The sequence below is a fragment of the Henckelia pumila genome, chromosome 1, assembly GCF_033568475.1.
Source record: "Henckelia pumila isolate YLH828 chromosome 1, ASM3356847v2, whole genome shotgun sequence".
In the NCBI taxonomy this organism is placed as follows: Eukaryota; Viridiplantae; Streptophyta; class Magnoliopsida; order Lamiales; family Gesneriaceae; genus Henckelia; species Henckelia pumila.
In genome coordinates, this window is record NC_133120.1 from 116891876 (window position 1) to 116919866 (window position 27991).

Here is a 27991-nt window from a genome sequence, read left to right on the forward strand (position 1 = left end):
TCTTGGAGATCTACAAAGCAAACCATGGTCGCTACCTCATCAAATCATGCAGAAATACTTGCAATCCATGAAGCCAGTCGAGAATGTGTTTGGTTGAGATTGATGATTCATCATATTAAAGAGGAATGCGGCTTGTCTTCTACTAAAAACTTGGCTACAATACTCTACGAAGACAATGCGGCTTGTATTGCTCAACTGAAAGATGGATACATCAAAGGTGATAGGACAGCATATATCCCCCAAGTTCTTTTTCACCCATGATTTGCAAAAGAAAGGTGATATTGAAGTTCACCAAATTCGCTCAAGTGATAACCTTGCCGATCTTTTCACAAAATCATTGCCCACATCAACTTTTGAGAAATTGGTGTACAAAATCGGAATGCGGCGACTTAGAGATTTCAAGTGATGTTCGCAACAGGGGGAGTTAATCCAAACTGCACTCTTTTTCCCTAGTCCATGATTTTTCCCAAGTGGTTTTTCATGACAAGGTTTTTAACGAGGCAGTTTAGCAATAATGAGGGATGTTGTACTCTTTTTCCTTCACTAGATTTTTATCTCATTGAGTTTTTTCTAGTAAGGTTTTAACGAGGCACATCCGTCGAATGACATCCAAGGGAGAGTGTTACAATATTATGGATGTCAAAGATTTGGGTGATCGAACAAATCTTCAAGAGATGGTAAAGAATCAAGATAATATCAATTCCTTGTAATTGCATAGTTACCATACTCGAGAATTTCTTGTACCTATAAATAGGTCACTTATGTAATACTTTTGAGATATTGAATTTACTTGTTTTCTTTGCATATTCTTTGATTAGTTTCTCCTTTATTTTATAATAACAAATATAACGACATAAAAATGATTTTCTCACCTCTTCACATCCCATTGTCTCAAAACAAAACCTTTTCCTTAATTTTCCCTTAAAATTTAATTGAATGGCCCACACCTACTAGTTGTCCAAGAACCCACTCATTCTTTACAACAAAGCCCCGACTTTTCCTGCTCTTTTCCCTCATTCTTGCCAATATTGCAAATGAGTACATGCTTTGTATAAACTATCATACAGACCCCTACTTTTCCTCAACATAAATTGCATTTTACACCTATTTTCCTCATGTTTTATTATCGTGTCGATCATGATGCTTGGAGTACGAAATCAAATAAAATATTGTTCTAAAAAAAAATAATAAAACATATATATATATATATGTATATATATATATGTATACATATATTATATATCTACCAGATTGGTCTCTAAGTCGTACAATAAATATAATAAAACCTACATTATATTTTAAACACATATAACATTGAAGTCATAATCGTAACCTTCGAATTAATGTAGTAACATGCATAATCATCTTAGCTAAGTAGATTGCATTAAACAAACTTTAGGATAAAGCTCGTTCGAGAAATGTGTTTGAAAATAGAAATTTATGCCTATTGACCAAAACAAGGTAATAACATATTTTAGTAAATATGTTGTACTAATAAAATTTATAAACTATTATAATGAAATATTTAAATATAATATTTTTTGTGTAGTAGTGATTTGTAGGAAAAAGTACATTTTAGGTCCTGTAATTTTGTTATTTTGTGATTTTGTTCATTTATATTTTTAAATTTTAGTTTTTGTATTATATATATATTTTTTGATTTTTGATAATTTTAGTCTTGTTTCATCGGGAATGCTGATGTGTCACAATACATGTCAACTTCACATCAAAACGAAAGACTAAAATTATCAAAAAAATATAACTGATTAAAACTACAATCCGACAACATGTAAGACCAAAATGAAAAATATTCAGGAATAAAAGAGTAATTTTCCCTAATTTGTATATTATTCTAAGACTAAACCCTAGGCTTGTATCATTGGCTGGCATTTGACAAGTATAGAGACACGTCACTGCATACACGTATGCATGGTCTTCATTTATTTCTATAACAAAAAATCTACATTTTAGAACATTTATGAAAAAGTTTCATTAGACACGTAATATTTAATTAAAAAAATATTCTCATCAACGTAAATAAAACAAACAATGAGAAACATTATTACTTATTAGGATTAGGATATGATTTCAGTATCACAAAAATTATCATGAGAAGATTTTACGAGTTGATTTTGTAAAACAAATTTAATATTTTTTATCCGACTCGAACCATAGGTATATGTAGATGAACATGTCCCATGGGAACTCAAAAAAGTTCTATAATTGCTTAAGTAAATAAAAGAATTATATATATATATATATATATTAGAATAATAAATTTGGTTTTGTAGGAATAATTAGAAAAATTGGATGAATAAATTTGGGGGAAAGGAAAGGTTGAGTAGACAACAAGTATGAATACAGGCCAAAGTCCAACCATTTCTCCCTCAATTCTGATGGAGGCCACACCACCACTCTCTTCCGCTCCGCCAATCCCAAGCCTCGCCGCGGCGGCGGCGGCGTTCTATCCAGAATCCATAGACTCATCCCCCCGTTCACGACATACGGATTCCTGGGAGGCTGAACCTCCGCCAATTCTACCACAAAAGCTTCGATTCATGTGTAGCTATGGCGGACACATAATCCCCCGTCCACACGACAAGACGCTCTGCTACATCGGCGGAGACACCCGGATCATTGTCGTAGACCGCCATACCTCTTTGTCGGACTTTCACCTACGAATCTCTAAAACCCTCCTGAAGAACCAGCAGTTTTTGCTCAAGTATCAGCTCCCCAACGAGGACTTGGATGCTTTGATTTCTGTTACTTCGGATGAAGATCTTGAAATTTTGGTGGAAGAGTATGACCGGATTAATAATTCCCTTGGTGGGCGATCGAAAACTGGTCGCCTTCGCCTTTTTTTGTTCCAGAAATCGGCTTCGAATATCGAACAGCTTCTCGTTGAAAGTGCGTCGACTAAATCGGAAGATTGGTTTCTTAATGCGCTGAATGGGAAGGCTGCTACTCTATCCGCGGTTACTTGTGATCGTGGGTTTTCCGAATCTTCGTCTGTTAATTGTCTTCTTGGGCTGGATGATGATTTTGTGGGGAAGACGGCGGCAGCAGGGAAAGGAGCTGAAGCGCAGGTTGAATTCGGTTTCAAGAATGGTGGAAATGGAAATATTGTTAATATTCACGAAGTGCACTCGATTCCAGACTCTCCGATATTGGAAACGACGTCGTCTTTCGGGTCTGCTTCTAGTTCCCCTTCGGCTCACATACCGCCGGTAAAGGTGATCGGGGAGGAGAATCCAAAAGCGGGGAGGTTGGGAATTGAGGAACAATTCCAGCAGATTGGTGTCGGAGTTGCGGCCAATGTTAATTTTCCGACTCCCCCCCAGAAGCAGGAAGAGGTTGGGGTTGTTGCGGCGGGGACAGTGATTTATGGGTCGTCGGCGGCGGCGGGTGTAGAGTATGGAAACAGGGCTTTTTCTGACGATGAAAGATCCGATCATGGTGGATATCGAAAGGCACAACCAATTCAGCAGCTGGTACCGCCGCAGCAGATTGCTCAATTTCAGCAGAAACAAGGTGGTGCTAACGACTTTCCTTCTCCAGATTCAATCTCAAGGTACACTACACTCTCCAAAATTTTGATTTGGAAAATTTCAAAGATTCTTTGTTTGTTTGTTTGTTTTCTTCGGTTCTTTGTCGTTAATTTGATGTCTGGAAATAAGCTGAATTGATAGTATATTTTAAATTTTCCAGTGAGGGAAGTGTCACAAATCCATTATCTAGGCAGAGGCAAACTATTTGTCAAGAACCAATAGCACAAATTCTATCTTCAAACTATAGGGCTATGGCAATTGCTAATCCGATTGATCCGAAGACCGAAAATCAAAGTAATAGCGGGGTTCAGACACAACCCCAAGTTCAAGAATCTGTTTACCTATCACCGAACCACCGCGACCAAAACCATCCTCAGTTGCATCAACCACAACAATTTATTCATGGCGGTGCTCAATATTTTCCTGCTAATGCTATGCCAATTGCTTCTTATTACCCTATGTATCCTCCGCAACATCAACTTCATCCGCACCAAACCGAGCTTGACCAGCAGTATCCCGTTTACTACATGGCTTCTAGGCCGCCCCAAGCTTACAACTTTCCACTTCAGCAAACAAATTATAGTGAAATGGCGCCTAATCCTGCTTCTGGCCATCCCCAGGCACCAAGAAATGCTCCTGCCACCAAATTAGTCCAGGTTCCTTCTGCTCAGCATCAACCATTGTATGTTGGCTATACTCAAATCCATCATCCATCTCAGTCTAGGGTGCCCACTCCAGCAGCCAATGCTAATTATACGTATGAATTTGCTGATCCGGCACATGCTCAGATATATTATACTCAGCCTTTACCGCCTCAGTTGGCTGCTCAATATCAAACCATGACACCAGGCCCTGCAGCGATGTTGCCTGAATCTTCTGCTCAGTTGGAGAACATAAAGCATTAAGTTATCACTAATGACTTGGCTGCCATGATAGGTGAGCTGAGCTTGAGGATATACACAATTTTGAAGCAGTGGGTTTGGTTTGTCTTCGAATTTATATTACAATGTATCTGTCTGTGTTGGCTTGTGATATGTAATTCTATCAAGTAATAAGAAACTCTGCCCTTTTCTCTTGTTTCGCTTGTGTATTTGTGTTAAGTGAATATGGGCAATGTTTCATTGACTGTGTATAAATCCGTTTATGAATTATGAAATAGCACTATGTGATATTTGGAGTACTTTCTCGGCTGTGCTGTTGCTTATTTTCTTGGTTTTGTTAAATACTTTGGAGATACTGCGTGGCATGCTCATTACACCTTTTGGTTCCGCGATGTTTAAAGATTCGCTCAACAGACGTTTAGATGCGAATGATTTGTGGACGATGAGAGAACCCCCAGCTGTATTTTGCGATTCATTCCATAAAGTTCCCTTTATATTCACTTAGATCTTTATACCAATCTTCAACTTTTTCCACAAAGGTATATATATCTTCCCTGAGGATTTTTATGTTCTTATCATATGGAACACACATTTCTTAGCAAAACTGATCGAGGATGAATTCGATTCCCTATCATTTCTCCACAGATTCTTAAAATGGAATTCAACTTCAGCAGAAGTAAACTTTATCTCTTTTACTCATATTCCAGTATAATGGCTTTTTGGGATTCATTGTTGACCTCTCTCTCCCTGATTCTTTATGCTACTCCACATTGCATATTCCATCTTGTAATAATTGGTGGTTTGGAAGAAAGCTCAACCTTTATCTTTACACTGCATCTAAAGTGATCGTTACAGCTTCTTACTTGTCTTCCAATACTTTCTCTATTTTATATTTCTCGCTCATTCAACATGCAGCACGCAATTCATTTCTACTTGTGGAACACTTCAATTCCCATTATATTTTCCTTGTCATTTGCAAGGTTTACCTATGTATATGGCACCAAACTGAAACATAAAAAGACATAAGTTGATTATACATTTTTGTTTTATCTAACGTTTTGCTTAAATTCCACGATTAATTAAAGTAGAAAATCATATGTTATCTACATGTATGGTCTATCATATTTATATTATATATAGTTCATTATCTCATCCTACGAATCAACACTCTTATGCCACCAAATTATTTAGATTGTTCTTGTTATACATCAAGTTCCAAATATTATATTAATTGATTTTTGGGCATCAAAATATGCATGTCCCGAACTGTCACAAATTTACTAAAAAAACGTCTTAAGGAAATTGTTTAATATATATATATTTTAGGAAAAAACTGCAATTTTGGTTTTTTATGTTTGTCACTTTGCGATTTCGGTTATTTATTTTTTTATATTTCAGTTTTAGTCCTGTATGTTTCCATTTTTGGCAATTTTAGTCATTTTTATTCGAAAATGCTTACGTGACATTATACACGTCAGCTCCACATCAGCACTGCATTGGTGACACATCAGAAAAAAGGACTAAAATTACCAAAAAAATAAAGATAACGGACTAAAATTGAAATCTTAAAATATAGATGACCAAAATCGCAAAGTGATAAACATACAGGATTAAAAAAATAATTTTTCCTATTTTTTATGACATGAAAGCAATTTTCCCTATTTTTTATGACATGAAATCTTTTGATACAAACTGATAAATGTTAAGGGAATTGAAGCCCTGATCATTAATTAATTCTAACGTTTATTTACTTTATCAACTTAGACACTTTACGAAGATATTTTAATATTTATTAATATTATTACTATGAATGATAAGGATAAAAAAAAAACTTAAATCAATGTTATATATAAAATAAAAGGTTAATAGGTTTATTACAAAAAAAATATATTAGTATGAATATATGATTCATCACGTATCACGAGTGATTTGTTCCTTAATTTTATATGATGCAACTTTCGTTGGGGTTCATTTCAACCTACCTATACAAGCATTATCCCCATGATAGATCTAAGGGTCCTCATTTATCAATACACGCGGGGTCCACTAAAAAATAATGGATCTCATATTTATTGATAAATGTCCACCGTTAAATCTATCTTAAAGCAGTGCCTGTATAGGTAGGATCTAACTTACCCTTTATTGGAGAGCTTGTCTTGTAAATTTGTCCAAATCTAGTTTGAAAAGGTAAAGGTAAATGGCATCATGCGAGCATTTCTTTCTATTAAATTAATCACTGATTCTCATGTGATTCCCAGCGATGCTGCTTTGATTTATGTCCTTGTTTTATTTACATTGATGAGCTAAAATATATTATTTAATATAATAATCTTTTTTTGTAGATAATTGCTATGATTAGTACGAGATTATGTGAGAATAGCTTCTCTAAATCAAAATGGAACCAATAACTTTATTGCTGTAGGAATTTTATCACCAGACATGGATTGGTTAAGTAATTATTAAGAAATTGGTTAATTAGGTAACTTAAAACTCGAGACCTTGTCCATCTATATATTATTATCTATTTTTTAGATACTTATAATTATTAGTATGTTATGCACATAAATACCAACAATATATAATAAAAATTAAAAATGGAATATATACGAAATTGTTGTGAAAAAGTAAAAATTTACGGTAAAAAGTAAAAACTCAAAAACTCAAAATTTATCAAATTCTACACTTTATAAAATTTTTCTCTCTTCACAATTGTTTTTTTCTACACAAATGGAGAGACCTATTTATAGATCTCAATTGGAGATTAGTCAAAAATTAATACATCATTAATTACATCATCACACACTAATTTTCAATATTTTACAACTCAATTTTCAACTTTCAACCTTCAACATTCAACAATAAATAATAATATATTTATATATATTTTCAACACTCCCCCTTGTGATGATGATCATGATAGAATGACTATCTCCATTACGTGTTGTATACTGCCTCGTTAAAAACCTTACTAGGAAAAACCCATTGGGACAAAAACCATAGTAAGGAAAAAAGAGTGCAGCCACGTAAACTCCCCCTGATGTCAACATGAATGATTCTTCACATATTTCGTAGATTGCGCATCCCAATATTATAAATGTGTTTTCTGAATATCGCCGTGGGAAGTGCCTTTGTGAAGAGATCGGATGAGTTCTCACTTGATTGAATGTAACAGATATCAATATCTTTATTCTTCTCCAGCTCTTGAGTGTATGCAAAGAATTTAGGAGGAATATGTTTAGTTCTGTCACTTTTGATGTATCCTTCTTTCATTTGGGCAACACATGCGGCATTATCTTCATACAGTGTGATTGGATTCTTGTCCACTGATAATCCGCAAGAAGTTTGGATATGCCGAGTCATTGATTTAAGCCAGACACATTCACGGCTTGCTTCATGTAGTGCAATAATCTCGGCATGATTTGATGAAGTTGTAACAAGTGTTTGTTTCTGTGATCGCCAAGAGATTGCAGTGCCTCCACGAGTAAATACATATCCGGTTTGGGAACGTGCCTTATGTGGATCAGATAAGTATCCAGCATCAGCATAACCAATTATTCTCTGATTTGTATCTTTTGGATACAAAAGTCCCAAATCCGTCGTTCCTCGTAAATAACGGAATATATGTTTAATTCCGTTCCAGTGCCTCTTCGTTGGACATGAACTGAATCTTGCCAATAAATTTACTGCAAAAGATATGTCTGGTCTAGTGCAATTTGCAAGATACATAAGGGCACCAATGTCACTTAGATATGGTACTTCAGGACCAAGAACAACTTCATCATCTTCACATGGACGAAATAGATCCTTTTCTATATTCAATGATCTGACAACCATTGGAGTACTTAAAGGATTTGATTGATCCATATTGAAACGTTTAAGGACCTTCTCTGTATAATTAGACTGGTGAACAAAAATTCCACATTCTTTTTGTTCAATTTGTAAACCAAGACAATACTTGGTTTTTCCAAGGTCTTTCATTTCAAATTCTTCCTTCAAGTATAACATCACTTCTTGAATTTCTTTATTCGTTCCAATGATGTTTAAATCATCAACATATACAGCAATAATCACGCATCCCGATGTTGTTTTCTTGATGAAAACACAAGGGCATATTGGATCATTTACATATCCCTTTTTCATCAAGTGTTCACTTAGCCGATTATACCACATTCGGCCGGATTGCTTTAACCCATACAATGATCTTTGTAATTTCACAGAATAAAATTCTCTGGGTTCTGAACTTTGTGCTTCTAGCATCTTAAATCCTTCAGGAATTTTCATGTATATATCACTATCAAGTGATCCGTATAAATAAGCTGTAACAACATCCATTAGACGCATGTCCAAGTTTTCAGACACTGCTAAACTGATCAAATACCGAAACGTAATTGCATCCATAACAGGAGAATATGTTTCTTCATAATCAATTCCAGGTCTTTGAGAAAAACCTTGTGCAACAAGTCGAGCTTTATATCTCACTATTTCATTTTTCTCATTTCTCTTTCGAATAAAAACCCATTTGTACCCAACAGGTTTAACACCTTTAGGTGTAAGGACTATAGGTCCAAAAACACTACGTTTATTTAGCGAATTTAATTCAACCTGGATGACATCTTTCCATTTTGACCAATCCTTTCGAGTTTTGCATTCACCAAAAGATTTTGGTTCATTATCTTCATTTACGATGTCACATGCCACATTGTACGAAAATATCTCATCAATATCTTGTACATTCTTTCGGTTCCATATTTTTCCAGTATTAATATAATTGATAGAGATTTCATGATTCTCGTCAGTTTGTGGTTCTGACAAAATATTTTTATCATCGTGTGTTTCTTCTGGAACACCATTTTCTATTTTCTGATCATCATTTTTCTCTATGTATTTTCTTTTTCGAGGATTTTTATCCTTTGAACCGATTGGCCTTCCACGCTTCAGGCGTTTTATGACATCATGAATGTCTTCATTTTGTTTCTTTGGAATTTCAACTCGAGCAGGGGCATTTACAGCAGGTATATATGATTTTGTTACCCCTTTTGTGTCTGCAAATGCATCTGGCATTTGATTTGCTATTCTTTGCAAATGCACAATTTGCTGTACATCTTTATCACATTGTTTAGTTCTAGGATCCAAATGTAATAATGATGGTACATACCATGTGATTTCTTTTTCGATGTGTTTCTTTTCTCCTCCTAACATTGGGAAGTTATTTTCATCAAAATGACAATCAGCAAACCGTGCTGTAAACACATCGCCTGTCTGAGCCTCAAGATATCTAATGATTGATGGACTATCATAGCCGATATAAATACCATTCTTTCTTTGAGGTCCCATTTTTGTTCTTTGAGGTGGTGCAATAGGCACATATACCATACATCCAAAAATTCTCAAATGAGAAATATCTGGTTCTTTGCCAAATACAAGCTGCAATGGGGAGTGTTTATGATATGCACTTGGCCTGATGCGAATCAATGCAGCAGCATGTAAAATTGCATGTCCCCATATAGAAATAGGGAGTTTCGTTCTCATAATCATTGGTCTAGCAATCAACTGCAGACGTTTAATCAATGATTCAGCTAATCCATTTTGTGTATGAACATGAGCTACAGGATGTTCAACAGTAATTCCCATCGACATACAATAGTCGTTAAAAGTCTGGGAAGTAAATTCTCCAGCATTATCAAGTCTTATTTTCTTGATCGTATATTCGGGAAATTGATTCCGCAATTTTATTATTTGAGCCATCAATTTTGCAAATGCCACATTCCGAGTAGACAATAAACATACATGTGACCATCTGCTAGAGGCATCGATCAATACCATAAAGTATCGAAATGGTCCACATGGTGGATGAATTGGCCCACAAATATCACCTTGAATACGTTCAAGAAATATGGGTGATTCCTTTTGGATTTTAGCTGGTGATGGTCTTATAATAAGTTTCCCCAGAGAACATGCCTTACACTGAAACTTATTATTCTGAAAGATCTTCTGGTCTTTCAGTGGATGACCACTTGTATTTTCTATAATCCTTCGCATCATTATTGAACCAGGATGTCCCAATCGATCATGCCAATTTGTTAGTATTGAAGAATTTCCAATAACCATATTTGATTCGATTGGACTTATATGTGTATAATGCAATCCAGTAGGGAGCATTGATAATTTCTCAACTACATATTTCTTTCCTGATTTATATGTAGTAAGACACATATATTTCTCATTTCCTTCGGTTATTGTTTCCGTATCATAACCATGAGAATATATATCATTAAAACTCAACAAATTTCTTTGTGATCGTGGTGAATATAAAGCACTATTTATCAAAAATTTTGTACCATTAGGTAACAAAAATTGTGCTTTGCCACATCCTTCAATCAAGTCTACAGGACCTGATATTGTATTCACCATTGTTTTTGTTGGTTTTAATTCCAAGAAATATTTTTCATTTCTGAGGATAGTGTGCGTTGTACCACTATCTGGTATGCAAACTTCCAGTGCATTATTTCCATCTTTGATCATAGCATTTTCCATAATGATCTTCAAAAACAATATGCAATAAAATGAATTAAGAAAGATACATGCAAATTATAATATGTTACAATTTAATTGCAGAATAAAACAATACATGCAAAATATAATATGTTTTATAATATAAAAATTACATTGTTACATTCTTTTCCCACCAGTACATTTAATCAATATCTTTGAAATCATTCAAAAAGTAGGCAGCATCTAAATTCATTGAACCACTTGTATGGTCAATGTTTTCAGTAAAATTGGTCTCTTTTTCTTTCCCCTTTATTGAATCTTTATAGAGCTTACACAGATGCTCAGGGGCTCGACAAGTTCTTGACCAATGTCCTGGAGTGCCACATCTATAACAAACACTCTCAGTTCTTTTTGGATGATTTTCATTTTCACCCGTATTATCATGCTGCCTCTTTTGTGGGTGGTTCGTGACGTTTCTTTGAGATGAGTTATTGAAATAACTATCTCTTTTATTTTCAAATCCACGGCCTCGACCACGACCGCGATCATTTCTACGCCCACGTCCTCGTCCACGACCTCGACCAAAATCTTGTCTATATCTTTGATTTTGGTTTTCATTTTTACTTACGACATTTGCTTCAGGAAATGCCGTTGAACCAGTAGGTCTGGACTGATGATTTCTCATGAGCAATTCATTATTCTTTTCCGCCACGAGTAAACATGCGATGAGTTCTGAGTATCTTGAAAATCCACGCACTCTATATTGCTGTTGTAGAGTTATATTTGATGCGTGGAATGTGGAAAATGTCTTTTCAAGCATTTTCATCTCAGTAATATTATGCCCACAAAATTTCAGCTGTGAGACAATTCGATACATCGCAGAATTATAATCACTCACCTTTTTAAAATCTTGGAATCTTAAAGTATTCCATTCATCTCGTGCGGTCGGAAGTATAACTTTCCGTATATGCTCAAAACGTTCTTTTAACCCTTTCCACAAAATCATTGGGTCTTTTTCGGTCAAATATTCACATTTCAACCCCTCATCAAGATGTCTGCGTAAAAATATCATCGCTTTTGCTTTATCTTGTGAGGATGATATGTTATTTTCTTTGATAGTTTCGTTAAGACCCAATGACTCGAGATGCATTTCTACATCGAGGGTCCATGGCATATAATTCTTTCCGGTTATATCAAGTGCAATGAATTCGAGTTTCGCCAAGTTCGACATGGTGGTACTAGAAAATAACAATGCATTTTATTAGTTAATTTCCATAAATATGACAATACAAAATAATGGAAGAACGTAAATTACAAGTGCGTATACAAATAGAAAAAAAATATGTGTTGGAAAATTGCTGGTGAGTAAAAGACTCGTGAGCATGATGATCATAGTCGTTATGAAAAATATCCTTATAAATGTCATCATCTCCATCTTCGAAAAAACCGAGGATAAAATATTTTGAGAGAAAGAATGAATTTGGTGTGATTGAAAATGAGTTTGAGTGAACATATTTATAGGGCAAAAACTAGCCGTTTTGTTACCGTTTGTGACCGTTGGGGGTAAAGAAAAAATTGAGTATGTGTTGAATAAAAATTCGTGATAATCATGTAATGCATATAATGATAATCATAATTAAATAATTATGTATATCATATCACATTATTATAAGGTCAGTGTCGTAGACAGCCTTTTATATAATGTTGTGAAATTATACCAATATAGTTAGTATAAAGTCAGGTATAGTATATCATATCACATTATTATAAGATCGGTGTCGTAGACAACCTTTTATATAATAACATGAGATTATACAAATATGGTTAGTATATAAATACACAATAATATATATCATATCACGTTATTATAAGGTCAGTGTCATAGACAACCTTTTATATAATAACATGAAATTATATATTAATATAGTTAATATATATATACATAATAAATATATATCACGTTATTGTTTAAAAACCTTAGAGGCTTTTATACTTGTCGTATCCCTTACCGGGAGTGTGGGATGTCGTCTTAACATCCTCCCAGGATTTATAACAAGTTTTGAAAAAAACTTATTTTTTCATAACATGATATTATATATTAATATATACACAATAAAATATATAAACAGTAAAATAAGAATTCTTACTTGTTGAATATTTTTGACTTCTTCTTGTATTTTGGAGCGTTGGAAAATATAGAGAACCTTCGAGCGATCGTGCTGATAACGTGTTGTGAAAAAGTAAAAATTTACGGTAAAAAGTAAAAACTCAAAAACTCAAAATTTATCAAATTCTACACTTTATAAAATTTTTCTCTCTTCACAATTGTTTTTTTCTACACAAATGGAGAGACCTATTTATAGATCTCAATTGGAGATTAGTCAAAAATTAATACATCATTAATTACATCATCACACACTAATTTTCAATATTTTACAACTCAATTTTCAACTTTCAACCTTCAACATTCAACAATAAATAATAATATATATTTATATATATTTTCAACAGAAATCAAATAGATAACGTAAATAAGATAATATTTATGGTAGATATTAAAGAAACTCAATTCAAAGTTGTAACTCTCATAGTCTATATAAAATTAATAAATATATACATGTGTGTGATGAAAAGCAACTTAAATTAAAATATGTGGTGTTATTAAATATTTGAACTTATTGTTTATTACTTTGGTCCCTCCCTATAGTAAAATTTGTCGAAAAAGCGTAGATTTCTTATATATTATTTAACATGAAACATGTTCTTGTACAATTCCAATAAATTAGCATCAACAATTATTTTTCAAGTAAACTCATGCAATAATTGCTATACACAATTTTATAACGACTCACAAAAGTCTCATAGTAAATATATGTAATATGTATAACCTAGTAAAGAGTAAAGACAATCTCAGCACATAAATATTAATTGCTGATATCATTCATATTTTATAATTGCTGTGGAAAATGTATTTTTAGTCAACCATATATTCATATTTATGTATCATTGTTTTTAAATTTTCTAAAAATTATGTAGAAAATATCCATACAATTAATCTAAATAATTTACAATTTAAGGATGAAGTAAAAAGTTCACAATGAGTTTTTTGCTTAGTTGAAAAATGAGTGTCATGACTCATGCTATTTTCTTTCCACAACCATGTCAATATCCGCGGTCGTTACATAATCAATTTCGAAGGACAAAACAAAATGCAAGTTACAGGATTAAAACTCAAATTCATCGTTAACGATAGCAAAAATAAAAAACGTGCAAATTATATAACCAAAAAATATTTTTTCCAATTTAAAATGTATAAAGCAAAGGGATCATTGATCTTCATATATCGTCCTCAAGCAACATCATGCCTTACCATATTTTACAATTGCACATAACGTCCTTTTGAAAATTAAAATATGTTGAAAACCATTTATGAGAAATAAAAAGAAAAACGTAAGTTTCAGTTTGCTTTCAAGATTGTCACTAAAATCTTTGAATTTTGGATGCGCAAACAGTAAATTCTATTTACATAAATATGCATTTTTTTGGTTCACAGACACCAAAACAAATTTACTTTAACAACGATTTCCTAGTGTTATAGAAATCTTAAAACTTTTTGCATTAAGGCTACTATATATAATATCTCAATTCTCAACATATGATACTACATGCTAGGTATTGGTGTTTGAGATTGTTCCCGAAAAACATAATTTTGTGAAAAAAAATTTGAGAAATACTTTATAAAAACAATCTCATACACTATCGATATTCAGATCGGATTAAATCGATAATAACACTCTAGTCCTCACTTTTAAAATTTTAATTTATAATTAATTATCTGTTTTGTATATCTATATGAAATATGTCCTGGACTAATTAACAAAATTCCGAATCTATTTTCAAGTAACTCGGCCTGATTCAATATTAGATCCAATTTCGTATTGATCCGATTAGATAAGCATTGATCGTACATGATGTGAAAATACCATTTGTTCAAACACTGTGTGCTAGCTATGACTAATGTTGTCAGCCTATATTATCTTACCACGATTATTGTAATGATAAAGACATAATATCATTATCATATTAATTAGCTGGGCTTGTGTAGCTAGTGTGCGTATGATATATAGGGTACGAGGAATATAACTATATAAGTACATATTTTGTGGGAAAATATATATAAGAAAATGTTTTTATTTATTTATTCTGACAATGAATTTGGTAATCTCTGACTCAGTATTTAAAGTGCTGACTCTACAACGTGTCACGCACACCTCTCACCACATCTGCCATATGGGTCATGTGTAGTCGATATTCGTTGAGGGAGAGGCGCACCAAATAAATGCTACGCGTTTTGACGATATATTGAGTTCGAGACCCGTATAAAATCTTCGATATTAAATATTAGAAAGAAGAGATATGTTTCTTGACTTATATGTGCTAGAGATATGGGTTATTTAGAAATATTGATATCTAAGTTCGAAGAAATATTTTTCCAATTATTATTTATTATAAAACATCGCTTGAATGGGAAAAGATTGGTGTTTAAAGAATCCATTGATAATTAAAAATTGAACGTGGCCATTATTAAATTTTGCATAATTTTTAAAGATATTTAGATAGTGTTTGCAATCTCTAAAAATAAGTGATTATAGAAATTCTTTATCTTTCTTTTTCTTGATTTTAAAGCTTATCATGCGCCTATATGTAAACATGGACTTCATCAATGTAACATTATGGGGATGAGTCATTGCTTACACTGAGACACTGAGTAGTAGTTGCGCAATTCAGTTTTCCAATCTTTGAAATTAATTAATTTTTAATAATATCCTTTCATGTATCAAAATGCGTCGCTGCGCTCAACCCTATGCCTATATCGCCTGAAAAATTCGATTCTATCCTTAGAATATTATCTAAGAGTTGATCTGATGATCCAAAGTTTTTTTTTAAAAAAACGATAACATATGATTAACATCAAAACCCATATGAATATATGATATTAAATTTGGACTTTTCGACTAACATGTAGTATCCATGGAGGCTACAAAACGTCGTAACAAGTTAAACGTGTTTAACTTTTATTTTTATTGCATTGTATGCCACATCAAACTTTAGGAAGTTGTCAAAGAAATCAAACAAAGTTGCATTAAATTTAAATTTTTCGTTAATGACCAATTTCAAATTTAAATCCAGAGTAAAAACTCAAATATAAATTAAAAATAACACATAATATTCAAAATATGTACAATACAACAAATAATAAATGCGGTAAGCTAAAAATATTTATTTTGTCAAACGGATCTCTTAGTCGACTCCACCCATAAAATATTGATTTTATTTTAAAAATATTATTTTTTACTATATATGGATCGAGTTCACTAGTCAAAATTTTCTTCTTTAGTAGTATATCTAGGAAGTGTTCGAATTAGTAGAGTAAACAAACAATCAGTGATTTAAAAGTTTGATTTTACCAGTCAACACAAGCTTGAATAAATCCGTCGCACAAGATTTGATGGTGTGGTATACATGGGTAATATGATTTACACATATGCTTGAAAGTTTACTCAATGCACATGAAAAAATAGCGGTGACAAATTACATGAAAAAAAATATAAAAAAAATTATAGAGATATCGGAAGACTTAATTTGTATATACGGGGGTTAACATCAGTTATCGCAAATGTTTGAAACATTTAGATCGTGCAACTCTCATATGTTTCATTAATAATAATTAATACACTTTTATGTAAACTAAAAGATTCGACTTTCCAGATAGGATTGCCAACTAATTAATGATTAATACAGATTTTAAATTAGTTAATCAATTTATATTTGCATGAATGACATGATAAAAAAAACCATATATTTCCATGAATGACATGATAAATCAACTCTTTTACACAATCGAAAGATTAGAAGAATATCATTATATTCAATTTTAACTAAACGAACACCTATGCTAAAGACTAAACAACATCGAGTTGAAATATCCTCACACAATGATCATCTCCACAGGATGCAAGCTGCATGCTCCTTGCATCACCACTTTTCTCGCCATTTTTCCACCTTAACCGACGAACCGCGGAAACGTGACATATAAAAGGATCGAACCGAACAAAAACAGCAACATTTGGCACTTCCATGCTTCTATTTGCATAACTCCACAATTCTATGAGGCCATTTTCCATTCCCACAGCAAGAAGGCCGTGATTCCTTTGCCTGTCAACGCACAGCCAAGATAAGGCGGTGACACTACTCTTGAACATTGGAAGAGTCGTGAGTAGCTTCACATGAGATGACTCTTCCTCCACTTTCCAGATCTTTACGGTCTTATCCCTTGAACCAGTGGCAAATTCATGACAATATGGATTCCAAGCGCACGCCCATATAATTCTTTTATGGGCTTCTTGATTGACTATAAGTTGATGTCTAATTTTATCAACTCCTGCATCATTAGAAAAACAATCTCAATGCTTTCATTACCTTCATCAAGATAGGTATAGTTCACTCTTAATGGTGAACTATAATAAGAAAATAGAAAATGAAATCAAATATAACATACCCGTGTGCTTTATTGAAAAAACAGAGAAATGACGATCCCTCGAGACAGCCAAAAGAAAATTGTCGTCATGAGAGAACTCCAGCTGTGTCACTGTTAAACTGTGCGATTGCAGGCGACCTACAGACTTCCAGGTGCCAACTTGCCATAGCCATATTTCTGCCACAGATGCAGATTGTGCCTGCGAGATTACGATGGTGTTTACTTGTTGAACAATGATATGACTTACACACATCAGGAATGCAAATTAGTTCAGTAAGCAATAAATTTTACAGCCAACAATTGTAATAATGGTAGAATACACAGAGGTTACAGAAATACATGGTTTCTAAATGTGTGGTATGTCATTTTGTGGTTTTGCTCCTCTCATGTTCTCACATAAATTGGGATAAAATGGTGAAAGTGAATCTCTAGAAGAAGTGCCATGAACCATATTCGTCCAAGTGTTAATTGCAAGGGCTTTGCTTTTGACCAGATATACTTGGCCAAAAGTGCATAGGCATCCATTATTGAAAAGCCTGGGGAATTATGTTCAAATTACTTGTGGTTTTTGAAAAAATTATCAGTTTCATGGTTCATAGATCACACATCATTTTTGCCTTAACAAGGTGAAACAGAAAATGGACAAACTCCTGAAGGCTGAACATTTATACACCAATGTAAAAAAATCAAACACCATATAAATTCGAAATCACACAATTTACCTTGCAGGATGAAGCAACTAGCTTCCCCTCGTGGTCACAACATAAAGAAAATAGTTCATTCCCATGACCATATAGCTTGTGAGATTCTGGCCACAGTGTGTGCCATGCAAGTTGCTCCTCGATTGGTGGTTCTGTCAATTCCATTGGAACTGCATCTGGAATAGTTTCAAGGGTATCGATGCCTTCAGTTCTATTTCTTTCTGTTGAATCAGGTGATGCTGTAGAAGGAGAAAGGTTTAATTGGTCGGTGACTTAAAGTGATGAAATATTTTCTACATACTTTTCCAATGTATTTTCACTTGTGTAAAGAGGAAATGATTCTATTATAACAAAGTTTTAGTTTTCTCGGCATTGACTCATGGTCATGGATGCAGATTTCAAGTAGGGCGTTTTCTCCTTGCTTTATTTCTACCATTCAGAATTCATCGGATAGTACCAAGAAAGAACACTAGAAACAGAGAAATTATACTGATAAATACTTTTTCTAAGAACATAAATACTTTATTGGTTGCACTGGATGAGTAGCAACAGGAGACGACATAAATGCCAGATGTGTTATTTATACTCATAATTTACCACATGATGTTGATCATGCAGTCATTAAGAAAATGGGACGTACAAAGGCATGCTACTATGTTTTTCTTAAGAAAGCAGTTCAGAAAAATAAAATGTTAAAAACATATATTTATTGACCATTTGACCTGTACTGCTATTTCTAAATGACATGATTGATGATACTATTGCTTGTTTCACATCAATTTATGAAGATTTTTATTATTTTGGTGTGATTGAACATTAGTTTGAACAAATTTATTTTGCAATTACTCAAGGCATGCAACGTGTATTACTTAGGTCCAGAACTTGTGCTATATTCTAGTGAAGGCATGAAGCTAAGTGAAAGTAGCTGATAGAAGAAAGGCCAAGCAAAGTTGTCACAATAAGAAACATGTTTACAGAAATTTAACCTGGTCAATCAATGGCCTAGATACGAATTTCATTAAGTATAAATAAAATAATAAGGTATGAAGTTAAATTTCTGAGCACCAAGGTGCTTTGAAGCAACAAATATAAGAACCCAACCGACTAAGACGTGGAAAGATGGCTTCAATGAAGTTATAATGGGAATTTCGAGACAATCAACTTCAAATAGTTTAACCTTGTGTTTTTCAATGAATGAATGCCTATAGTATCTTCAGAGACAAAATCAAACAATTTAGACAGCCAGCTCACCTTGGACATATATAGGCTTCTGTGATAGCCCTAGAGCAGACATATTTGCACCTAGAATTTGCATATTTACAGGAACATCTTCAGTGAAACTCGACTGCTGTGAACTTGAGTGATTCAATGTCTTCAGAAATGACAGAGGAGCTTCAAACACTCTGGAGACTTTCTCATCAGCTCCACTCACAAAGCGATGGTTCCCCTTTCCTCTAATTAACGTGACACAATTAATATCATGACCATGGACTTGAGGTCTTGCAATTTCATGCCAAGTCTCTTCATCTTCTAGAGAAGATTCCTTAAACCATGGAGAAAATATTCGAGTAGTCTGCAAAACAACATGGAAGAGCAATTCATTCTTCTATCAATTATAACTGCAAGGACAAGATAGAAATTAAGCATGCCAGATTGGATTCATCATATCTCCGAAATCATAAACAGAGTTAGAACAAGATCAATCTGCCAGTTCTATTTTCTTCTCAAGAAACCAGAACAGGGAATAAGTTTTATTGAGGCAATACTCCTTATAAGTTATAAGAATGGAAATTTCGTCAATGTCTTACTTGATCATGACTAACAGACAGCAGATATTCCCCACCTCTAGCCCATGAAATGTCTGAAACTACTGAAAAGTGTCCCGACGGAACTTTTTGTGGTTTCCAATCATCAAATCTAGTTCCGATATTTTTCCACAGATGAAAAGATCCGCCATAACCATTAGCTAAAATTGAGTCCCCCATTGGGCTCCAATGACCACCATAAAAACCCAATGCAGAATGACTCAACTCCCCCACAGTAACCACGTTCATCCATATACCTGTAGTCTTTTCAGGTTGCCATACCATCATTGTCTTGTCCATGGAAGCAGACAAAAGGCTAAGAGCTTGATAACATTGAATGCCATCAACAGATGAGTTTTGAGGAGGCTGCCATTCCACAGAATACACCCAATCCTCATGTCCAACAAGGAGGGATTCAAGAGATATTTGGTATGAGGATGAACCGGCTGAAAATATCGGACCTTTGATATAAGAAGCCAAGCTGCTGATTTCTTTATTGCCAAGAGAGTCATGTAAAGCCATCTTCCATATGCGTATCCCTTTGTCCTGAGATGAACTTGCTAGAAGAAGACTAGATGTTTCACCGCTAGTATAGAGAGGTAGCGAGAAATCCAAACTACGGATCCAATCAGTATGCCCTTTCAGCTCACAGGCATGAATGAACTGCAACAAACGACCACAGACAAGTTCATTTTGGTAAAACAAAAACTTAATTGCAAAAAAACAGAGAAACGAAGAATGGGTCCAACCACACACTTTTCCTGTCCTTTCGCCACTATAGATATGAATCTTGTTATCCAACCCACCCATTGCTAGGGCTAGATAATGACTGTTTCCAGGAAACTCCATGAGTGAAAGAGCCACCATAGGTTTTTTACCAACAGATATGGAGTCCAAACAAGAAAATCTGCAGTCACCTGAGACATTTTAGATGAACAGCTATTAAAATCACTGAATTTCGCACCTTAGGTTCAAATTACATCTAATCAACTGAATTCACGTATTAGAGAGGCAAACTATAGTACATTTACCATTGCCTACAATACATCAATTTGAGAGGAACAAACTAATAAGCCTTGTGGAACAGCAAATATTACAATCGTAACAATGAATAGCAAGTAATATAAATTGATCAGATCAGCAAATAGTCAAATACACCAAGACAGCGGACTAGGATATAAGGTATTATTTCAAAATGAAATCCAGTATGGTAGTTAAGACAAACATTTCCTATACATACCAAAATACAAATTTGTTTTGGGCATGCACATTAATCATTATTAAATTTAAAATAGTCTATAGAGAACCACCATCTCCCCCACTATATCTTTCACCAGATCAATTGCAAACTGATAAACTACTAAACGCAGTACAATATACAAATCCAGAATAACAAAAAAACAAAAGAATGAAGATAACCCATTTAACCTCAAAGATATAAAATAAAAGGAGCCATTTTCATTTTTTTTTTCCAAAATTGAAACTAAAAACTCAAATTTAATCGCCCACTTCTAAAAGGTGCGAGAAATATAATTTCTATTTCTGACAGCATATACATTTTGCAAACACTCCAATTTCTGCATTCAGTACTACATGTCAAAACTTGTATCCGGGGAATATGCTGCTGCTAAAAGAGTCAAACATGTCACGATGCCTTTTACAAAATGTTCATTATTATAGCAACAATGCGAGACCGTCGATGCATAGTTGTGGTGATTCAGAATTTGCTTCAAAAAATAACTTGACAGTTAAAACATTTAAAGACAGAAAATAAATAATAAATAAGCATTAAAAATATTTAAAAAGTAATAAACAGTGAATGGACTGTAAAAAGAAATTGATATTCGACAATTCGAACCATCAAGAGCAAAATATTAGTTCACAGTACAAAAGTAGAATTTAATATCAATGACCGAATAGAGAAACCTAAATTAGCGTAATTAGACTTAACAGAATCTAAGTAATTCACCTGCTGAGCCAGATGGAAAGATTACTTCCCACAACTTCACTGTACTATCAGAAGATGTGGATGCAAATATAGCATCTGAATGAGACACCATAATAGCTGAAAAGCATGTAACACTTTTTTTATGTGCTTCTGGTACTTGCAACACATTCCTCCACTGCAAACGAAGTTGGCTATTGGCTTAGAGAATATGACAGGAGTGAAGTATTGTAATGATCACTTATGTCCCCAAAACATAAATGAAAACAAGAATAATATGCAAAATAAGGTAAAAAAGTAGATTAACCGAAAAAGAGATACATTTTAAAGACATTGGGGTTTGTAACCATGTTGAAGGGTGTCATTGACTTGCATATATTGAGAATGTCCCCATAATTCAAATTTCAAATACAGAACGCACTGTATAAACGTGGCAATCATAAAACAATGCATGCATTAAATTAGATGTTGAATTATTTGATTACTGAACTCAACGATTTAAAGTTCAATGCTGGATACATATTCTTCCGTACAAATATTATCAGCCAAGATAAAGCCGGTTCCTGATCTCATCTTTGCTTTCCACACTACCTTCCAAGTAAAATATTTAAGTTAAGCCTTCAAAAAGAAGGTCAGCTCACACCGTTTTGTTCTTTTTTTCTTTGAATTATGAATTGTAAGCCTGAGGAACTAATCCTATATAGCCTGAATATTCATTCTATTCCTGACATCACTTTTTCAGCAGAATCAAAAACCACTACTAAACATAAAACTGTGAAGGGTAGAATGTCGAACACCCTCCAATTGGAAGCCATATTCCAAGTGTTAACATTCCAAGAGTCCAACTGGAAAGTAACTTCACCCAAATAGGAAATATCTCTCAACTTCAAGCTACCAATCTATAGCACAATATTGCATCATCCATTAGAATGCCCAACAAACTTAAGCAACAAAGTCTGTAACGTAAAAGGTCCCTCTTAGATACTAGACTGCTAATTTCTAGGCATTTGTGCATTCATGAATGACTCTGTCACCTCTTTCATCAGGTTTCATTTACGTTCGAGAATACACTCATTAATGGAGAAGAATTCATATGTATACCTTCCCAGTAGCACCTTGATGGAAGAAAGAAATATTTCATCTTCTACCACCACTCAGCATTATACTCTCTCAATCTTCCCCCCCTTCTAATCAAGTCCCCGTAATATGGAAAATCCATCCTTAAGGAGACATGCATCAACACAAGAACTTCTTTGGCAACACTGTCCATAAAAACCTAGATAGCAATCAAAATCCTAGACTCTGGAATTTGTTAAATATAAATACAATCCCTCTGATAAAGAACCACTGATAAGTCTGCAAGTTTATACCAAAACCAACCATGGTCTACAATGAATTCATAAAAAGCCATAAATCAAGACATTGAAATTTTTTATCATAACCTTGACGAAATATTGTTCAAATATAAGCCAGCTCAAATAAGCACTTCATTTTCTATTAGCATACTAGTATGATAAACTGTCACAGAAGCAAAAGGAGAGATTTAAAAAGTACCTTCTTATCTACAAGAGAAAGCTCCCACAAAATAATAACTCCATCTACATCTCCAGATAGCAGATAATGCCTTTCCAAATGCTTAGCTGCAAACCAACACATTCACCACATAAACCAGAACACAAAAGGTGAAAAACTCAAAATTTCATAAATATTACAGCTTTTAAGACTTTGGATGAAGGCATGCAACACAGTAAGAAGCTGTTAGGGACTTTATTATTATGGACTATAATATGTTGGACATAGGCCCAAATGCCCAAGAGTATCAAGCCCATGGAAGAATCTAGACATACTAGGGAATGGGAATAAATGTGGAGTCGTAGCTGGTTAGAGGCATTCACGTTTTCTCAAGTACGACTCCACATTTTATTCTAATTCCCTAGTATGTCTAGATTCTTCCATGGGCTTGATATTATTGGGCCTATGTACAACATATTACAGTCCATAATAATAAATTCCCTGACAGAAGCATAGTTAATAGCAATTTCCCAATTTTCCAAATTTTATTTATAAATTTATATTCTTATGTTTAGGTCCTTAGGAATAAAATTTAGATTGTTTTTCATTTTGGTTAATGTATGCCAGGATTTATCCATTGCCCAGTGTTCATTTGGTCGTACAAGTTTGACAGTTTGTCCACTTGGTTATGAGAATATGTGAAATTGTACATGTATGAACAGGTACTGTTCGGAGTGGTAAAAGGAGATAAGTTCGCTGGCTATTATAGTGTCAGGGTATTCATCTTGATGCACTAATGTTTTCCCACTTTGTTTTGAGCCATTATTGTTCATTCCATTCTTCCAATTGTACCATTTGTGCATCTAAAAAGCACCGGTAGGAGTAATGAATGAGATGAGTTTTGAGAGCAAAGACCCAGCTTTCTTCCTGTTTTCTTCTATTGAGCTCTAGTTTTCAGGAGGACAATTTCCCTCTAAGTGTCTTTATCATCTACTTCTATGTGATATCAGAGCAGGCACAAACTTAGCATCACATGATCAGCCATGCGGCGAATGCCACATAAAGTTAAAAACTTCAACACATTGCACAATTCCCGACCATAAACCAGCTGCATCCGGCATCTCACTTCAATAAAATCTCAAGACATGATCGTTAAAAAGAAAATATATCGCCAGCAAAACAATATTTAAAAATATTAACATATTGACCAATAAATACTTAACACGCGTACTGAAAGGAACCGAACGACAAATAAAGTTCGATTCTTTTAACATAAATATTACACAAAATAATCAACAAATTTCTGGATCCCAACATATTCCACGAGAATACTACAAGTACACCACCAATCAAAAGTACATCAAGCAGAATTAAGGTAAAAAAACGGCACCTTTAAAAGAAAACTTGCTGCTGGGCAGCCAGTGCGTACAGTTTACATATGCCTTGTGGCCTGGAAGAGTAGCCAAAATTTGAGCACTCTATCCAAAAAAAAAAAAAAACGCAGCACACATTAAACAAACCAGTATTCTCTGATGGGTATTCAATAATATTCACACAGCAAGACAAAAGTTTGAACCTTGGGACAAAAAATGGCAACAGCGTTTTGAGCACCAAAAGAGACCAAATCACAGGCACCCCACGAGACGTTGTTGACAATTCTGTTGCAGCCAGCTCCTGTAAATACTTTTTGCACTCCAACTTGCGCCAAGCCACCGCTGGAAGCCATCTGCGAGGTTTGTTTTGGGAATTCCGACCGACAACGGAGAGAGGGAGGCTCTATCGGGAAAAGGGTGGCGGGTTTTCACAGTGGGCTTTGTTCTTTGAAATGGGCTGTGGTAGTTGTCCATCCCGTTTTTGTTTACATATCCATAGGAATAATAATAAGTATATAAAATACGATGATTTTAAATTATTTTATAATAACATGATACAAGATACATATTTTAATTGAGTAAATTATTTCGGTACACAGACTATTGATAAAATATCAAATTGATACGTTAACTATTGAAAATGATTTAATTAGTATATGAATAAACTCAAAAGTCAATTTTGCTATTTACTTAAATTACTTTTTTAAGTCCAATTTTATTATTAAATTGAACTCAATGCATATCTCATATTTTAAATTATTTTATTGATTAAAATTGTAAAAATAAATACATATCTACTATAATATTAAAAAAAATTGATATCATACCTCCGAATAAAATATTTAACGTGAAATTTGTATATCATAAATGAAAAAACATATATATATATATATATGTATAGAGTTCTTTTATTGTGCCAAACTCTATATGCCCAACTCCATGCCCACCATGTACAATATGTGATAAGTCAACTCATCAATTGTGTTGGTCAACTCACATATTGTACATGGTGGGCATGGAGTTGGGCATATGAGTTGGGCACCATAAAAGAACTCTATATGTATATACACATATATATATATATATATGTGTGTATATATCATTGGAAAAAAAATCGTTAGCCTATGGGGTCAGAGCAACAACAAAACATCAAATGGATCTTGCTTATTGGATCTCGATTTGCATGATTATAATTGCCGAATTTTTTAAAACTTAATTTATAAATTTCTGACAAATTACATGAGTTTTAAATTGTATTTTTAATTAAATATTAAGTATAAAAAATTATTTTATAATATTTTATAAATATATTAAATTATATCTTAGCTCGATATATTTTGATTTATTGGTGAATTGTGATGTGGTTAATATAAATGATAATATTATAATATATATAAAGAGATAAACATCATTTTATATATGTTTATAGATATTTTTTAGTATATATTATTTTTTAATATGTAATTTATCAGTTGTTATATATGTGTTTGTTTGTGTGTATGTTTATACTAATTAATATTTATAATGTTTTCATACAATGTTACGATTTATTTATTATAATATAAAATTAAAATAATAATAAATTTATGCTTATAATTGTAATCAATAAATAATTTTGAAAAATAAAATGTGTAGCTGTTTGAATTTAATAAAAATATTGGACTTAAAAATAATTTAAGTAAATGATAAATTGAATTTATAACTTGATTGCGTGCAATTAATTTATTTTCAACAGGTCATGTACTAATTTGACAATTTATCAATAGTACATGTATCAAAATAAATTTTATAATATTTTAATTCATTCACAGGTACTTCAAACATGAGGATATCATGAATGCATAGCTATGTTTGGAGATCACTTCTATGGAGTCGACAACTCTTGAGCAAAGGCTTGCAATTGGAGGGTGAGAACAAGCTAAGGGAGAAAATTCAACACATTTCGAGACCAATGGATCTCTGTTCTTTGCTCCTGGATGAGCCCCTCTACATGCAGTGGTATCGATGTTTCCACCGTCAATACCTTGATGCATGAAGGGAACTGGAATGGCCACTGATAAATGAAATGTTTCCATCTTACATAGCCCAAACAATCTTGGACACACCGATTTCGAATTCTCTGCAGGAGGATTCCAGAATGGGGTAGCATAGACAAGACCGTTTCAGTGATGGGTAGTTGTCAGATATGTCAATATAGCCGGGATTCTACTTGTCTGGTACCCACAAATAATAAAGCCATTCTGGAAAGGAACAATGTTTAAACCGCTACTCAAACAAGTTCGTTCTATGGACATTATGGAGGTTTTCACATGGATGCGAGATGCGCTCAGCCGCTCGGACTTCAAACTCTTTGCGATGCGAGTCATGTGGTCCGTTTGGCATGTTAGGATGTGTATTTGTCATGACAAGGATATGATGGAACGGTGAAAGAGATGGATAAAGATTGAGCGCTTCCTTAGCTAATTGGACTAGACCACCGTTGAATCGATCAGCGATTGGATGTCGATGCTGCGGTCAATGAGAATACTAGCAATTATACAGTCGGTGGAGCAGTGCGAAATCATGAGGGACATATAATCTTATTGGCGTATGGAAAAAAAAATCGCCAAACTACCTTTCACGACCTATGTGGAACTTGTAGCTATCCGCGAGGGGCTGAGGATAGTGCAGGCTCATAACCTGGTGATCCATGAGGTGAACACGGATTCTCTTCTTACAGTGCAAACAGTCTCCAACCTAGATGATGATTTGAGTTACATTTGAGATATTGCTACCGAAATAAAGACCTTGATAAGAAGCCCCCATACCATTCTTTTGAATCATATCCGAAGATGCCGTTGAATATCGTCTTTCTTGTTTTGCTATTTCTTTCACTTTTCCTTATGTTTGGAAGTTTGATAATTTTCTTCTCTGGTTGGTTACGATCATTTGCAATAAAATTACAAGCTTTACTGTCAAATATATATACAGAGGCAATTTTTTTTTCCAATAATCATATATTGCACGTATTAAGTATTTTAATAAAATATTTTTAAACATTCATTAACTATTAGGATCTATATTCATAAGTTAAATGTAATTAATTTGGCATATACTTTTAACAATTTTAGTCTTTCGTAAAGTTAAAAAATTTAATAAGGTAAAGTAAAAATAATGAAATAAAACTAAAATCTACTATAATTCCTTAGGAAAAAAA

The 27991-nt window shown here is 33.6% G+C and overlaps 2 protein-coding genes across 3 annotated transcripts; one reads left to right on the forward strand and one right to left on the reverse strand.

Moving 5' to 3' along the window:
* Positions 1–2310: 2310 nt before the first annotated feature.
* Positions 2311–4728, forward strand: LOC140890957 (uncharacterized). The gene is made up of 2 exons (XM_073299145.1): positions 2311–3571; positions 3709–4728. The coding sequence occupies exons 1-2, from the start codon at positions 2355–2357 to the stop codon at positions 4451–4453; spliced, it is 1962 nt and encodes a 653-aa protein (XP_073155246.1). The 5' UTR covers positions 2311–2354; the 3' UTR covers positions 4454–4728.
* Positions 4729–16762: 12034 nt separating this feature from the next.
* LOC140884821 (elongator complex protein 2) lies at positions 16763–25251 on the reverse strand. 2 transcript variants are annotated; one of them, XM_073291690.1, is made up of 10 exons: positions 24999–25251; positions 24813–24900; positions 23465–23550; positions 21935–22088; positions 20722–20882; positions 19969–20628; positions 19412–19733; positions 18182–18399; positions 17481–17658; positions 16763–17363 (listed from the first exon to the last, which is right to left on the reverse strand). In XM_073291690.1, exons 1-10 carry the CDS (start codon positions 25146–25148, stop codon positions 16885–16887), a joined length of 2496 nt encoding a protein of 831 aa, XP_073147791.1. In that variant the 5' UTR covers positions 25149–25251; the 3' UTR covers positions 16763–16884. The 2 variants fall into 2 exon arrangements, with proteins under 2 accessions (XP_073147791.1, XP_073147799.1); XM_073291698.1 differs by having other exon boundaries at positions 24813–24872; positions 24999–25138.
* Between the last annotated feature and the right edge of the window lie 2740 nt (positions 25252–27991).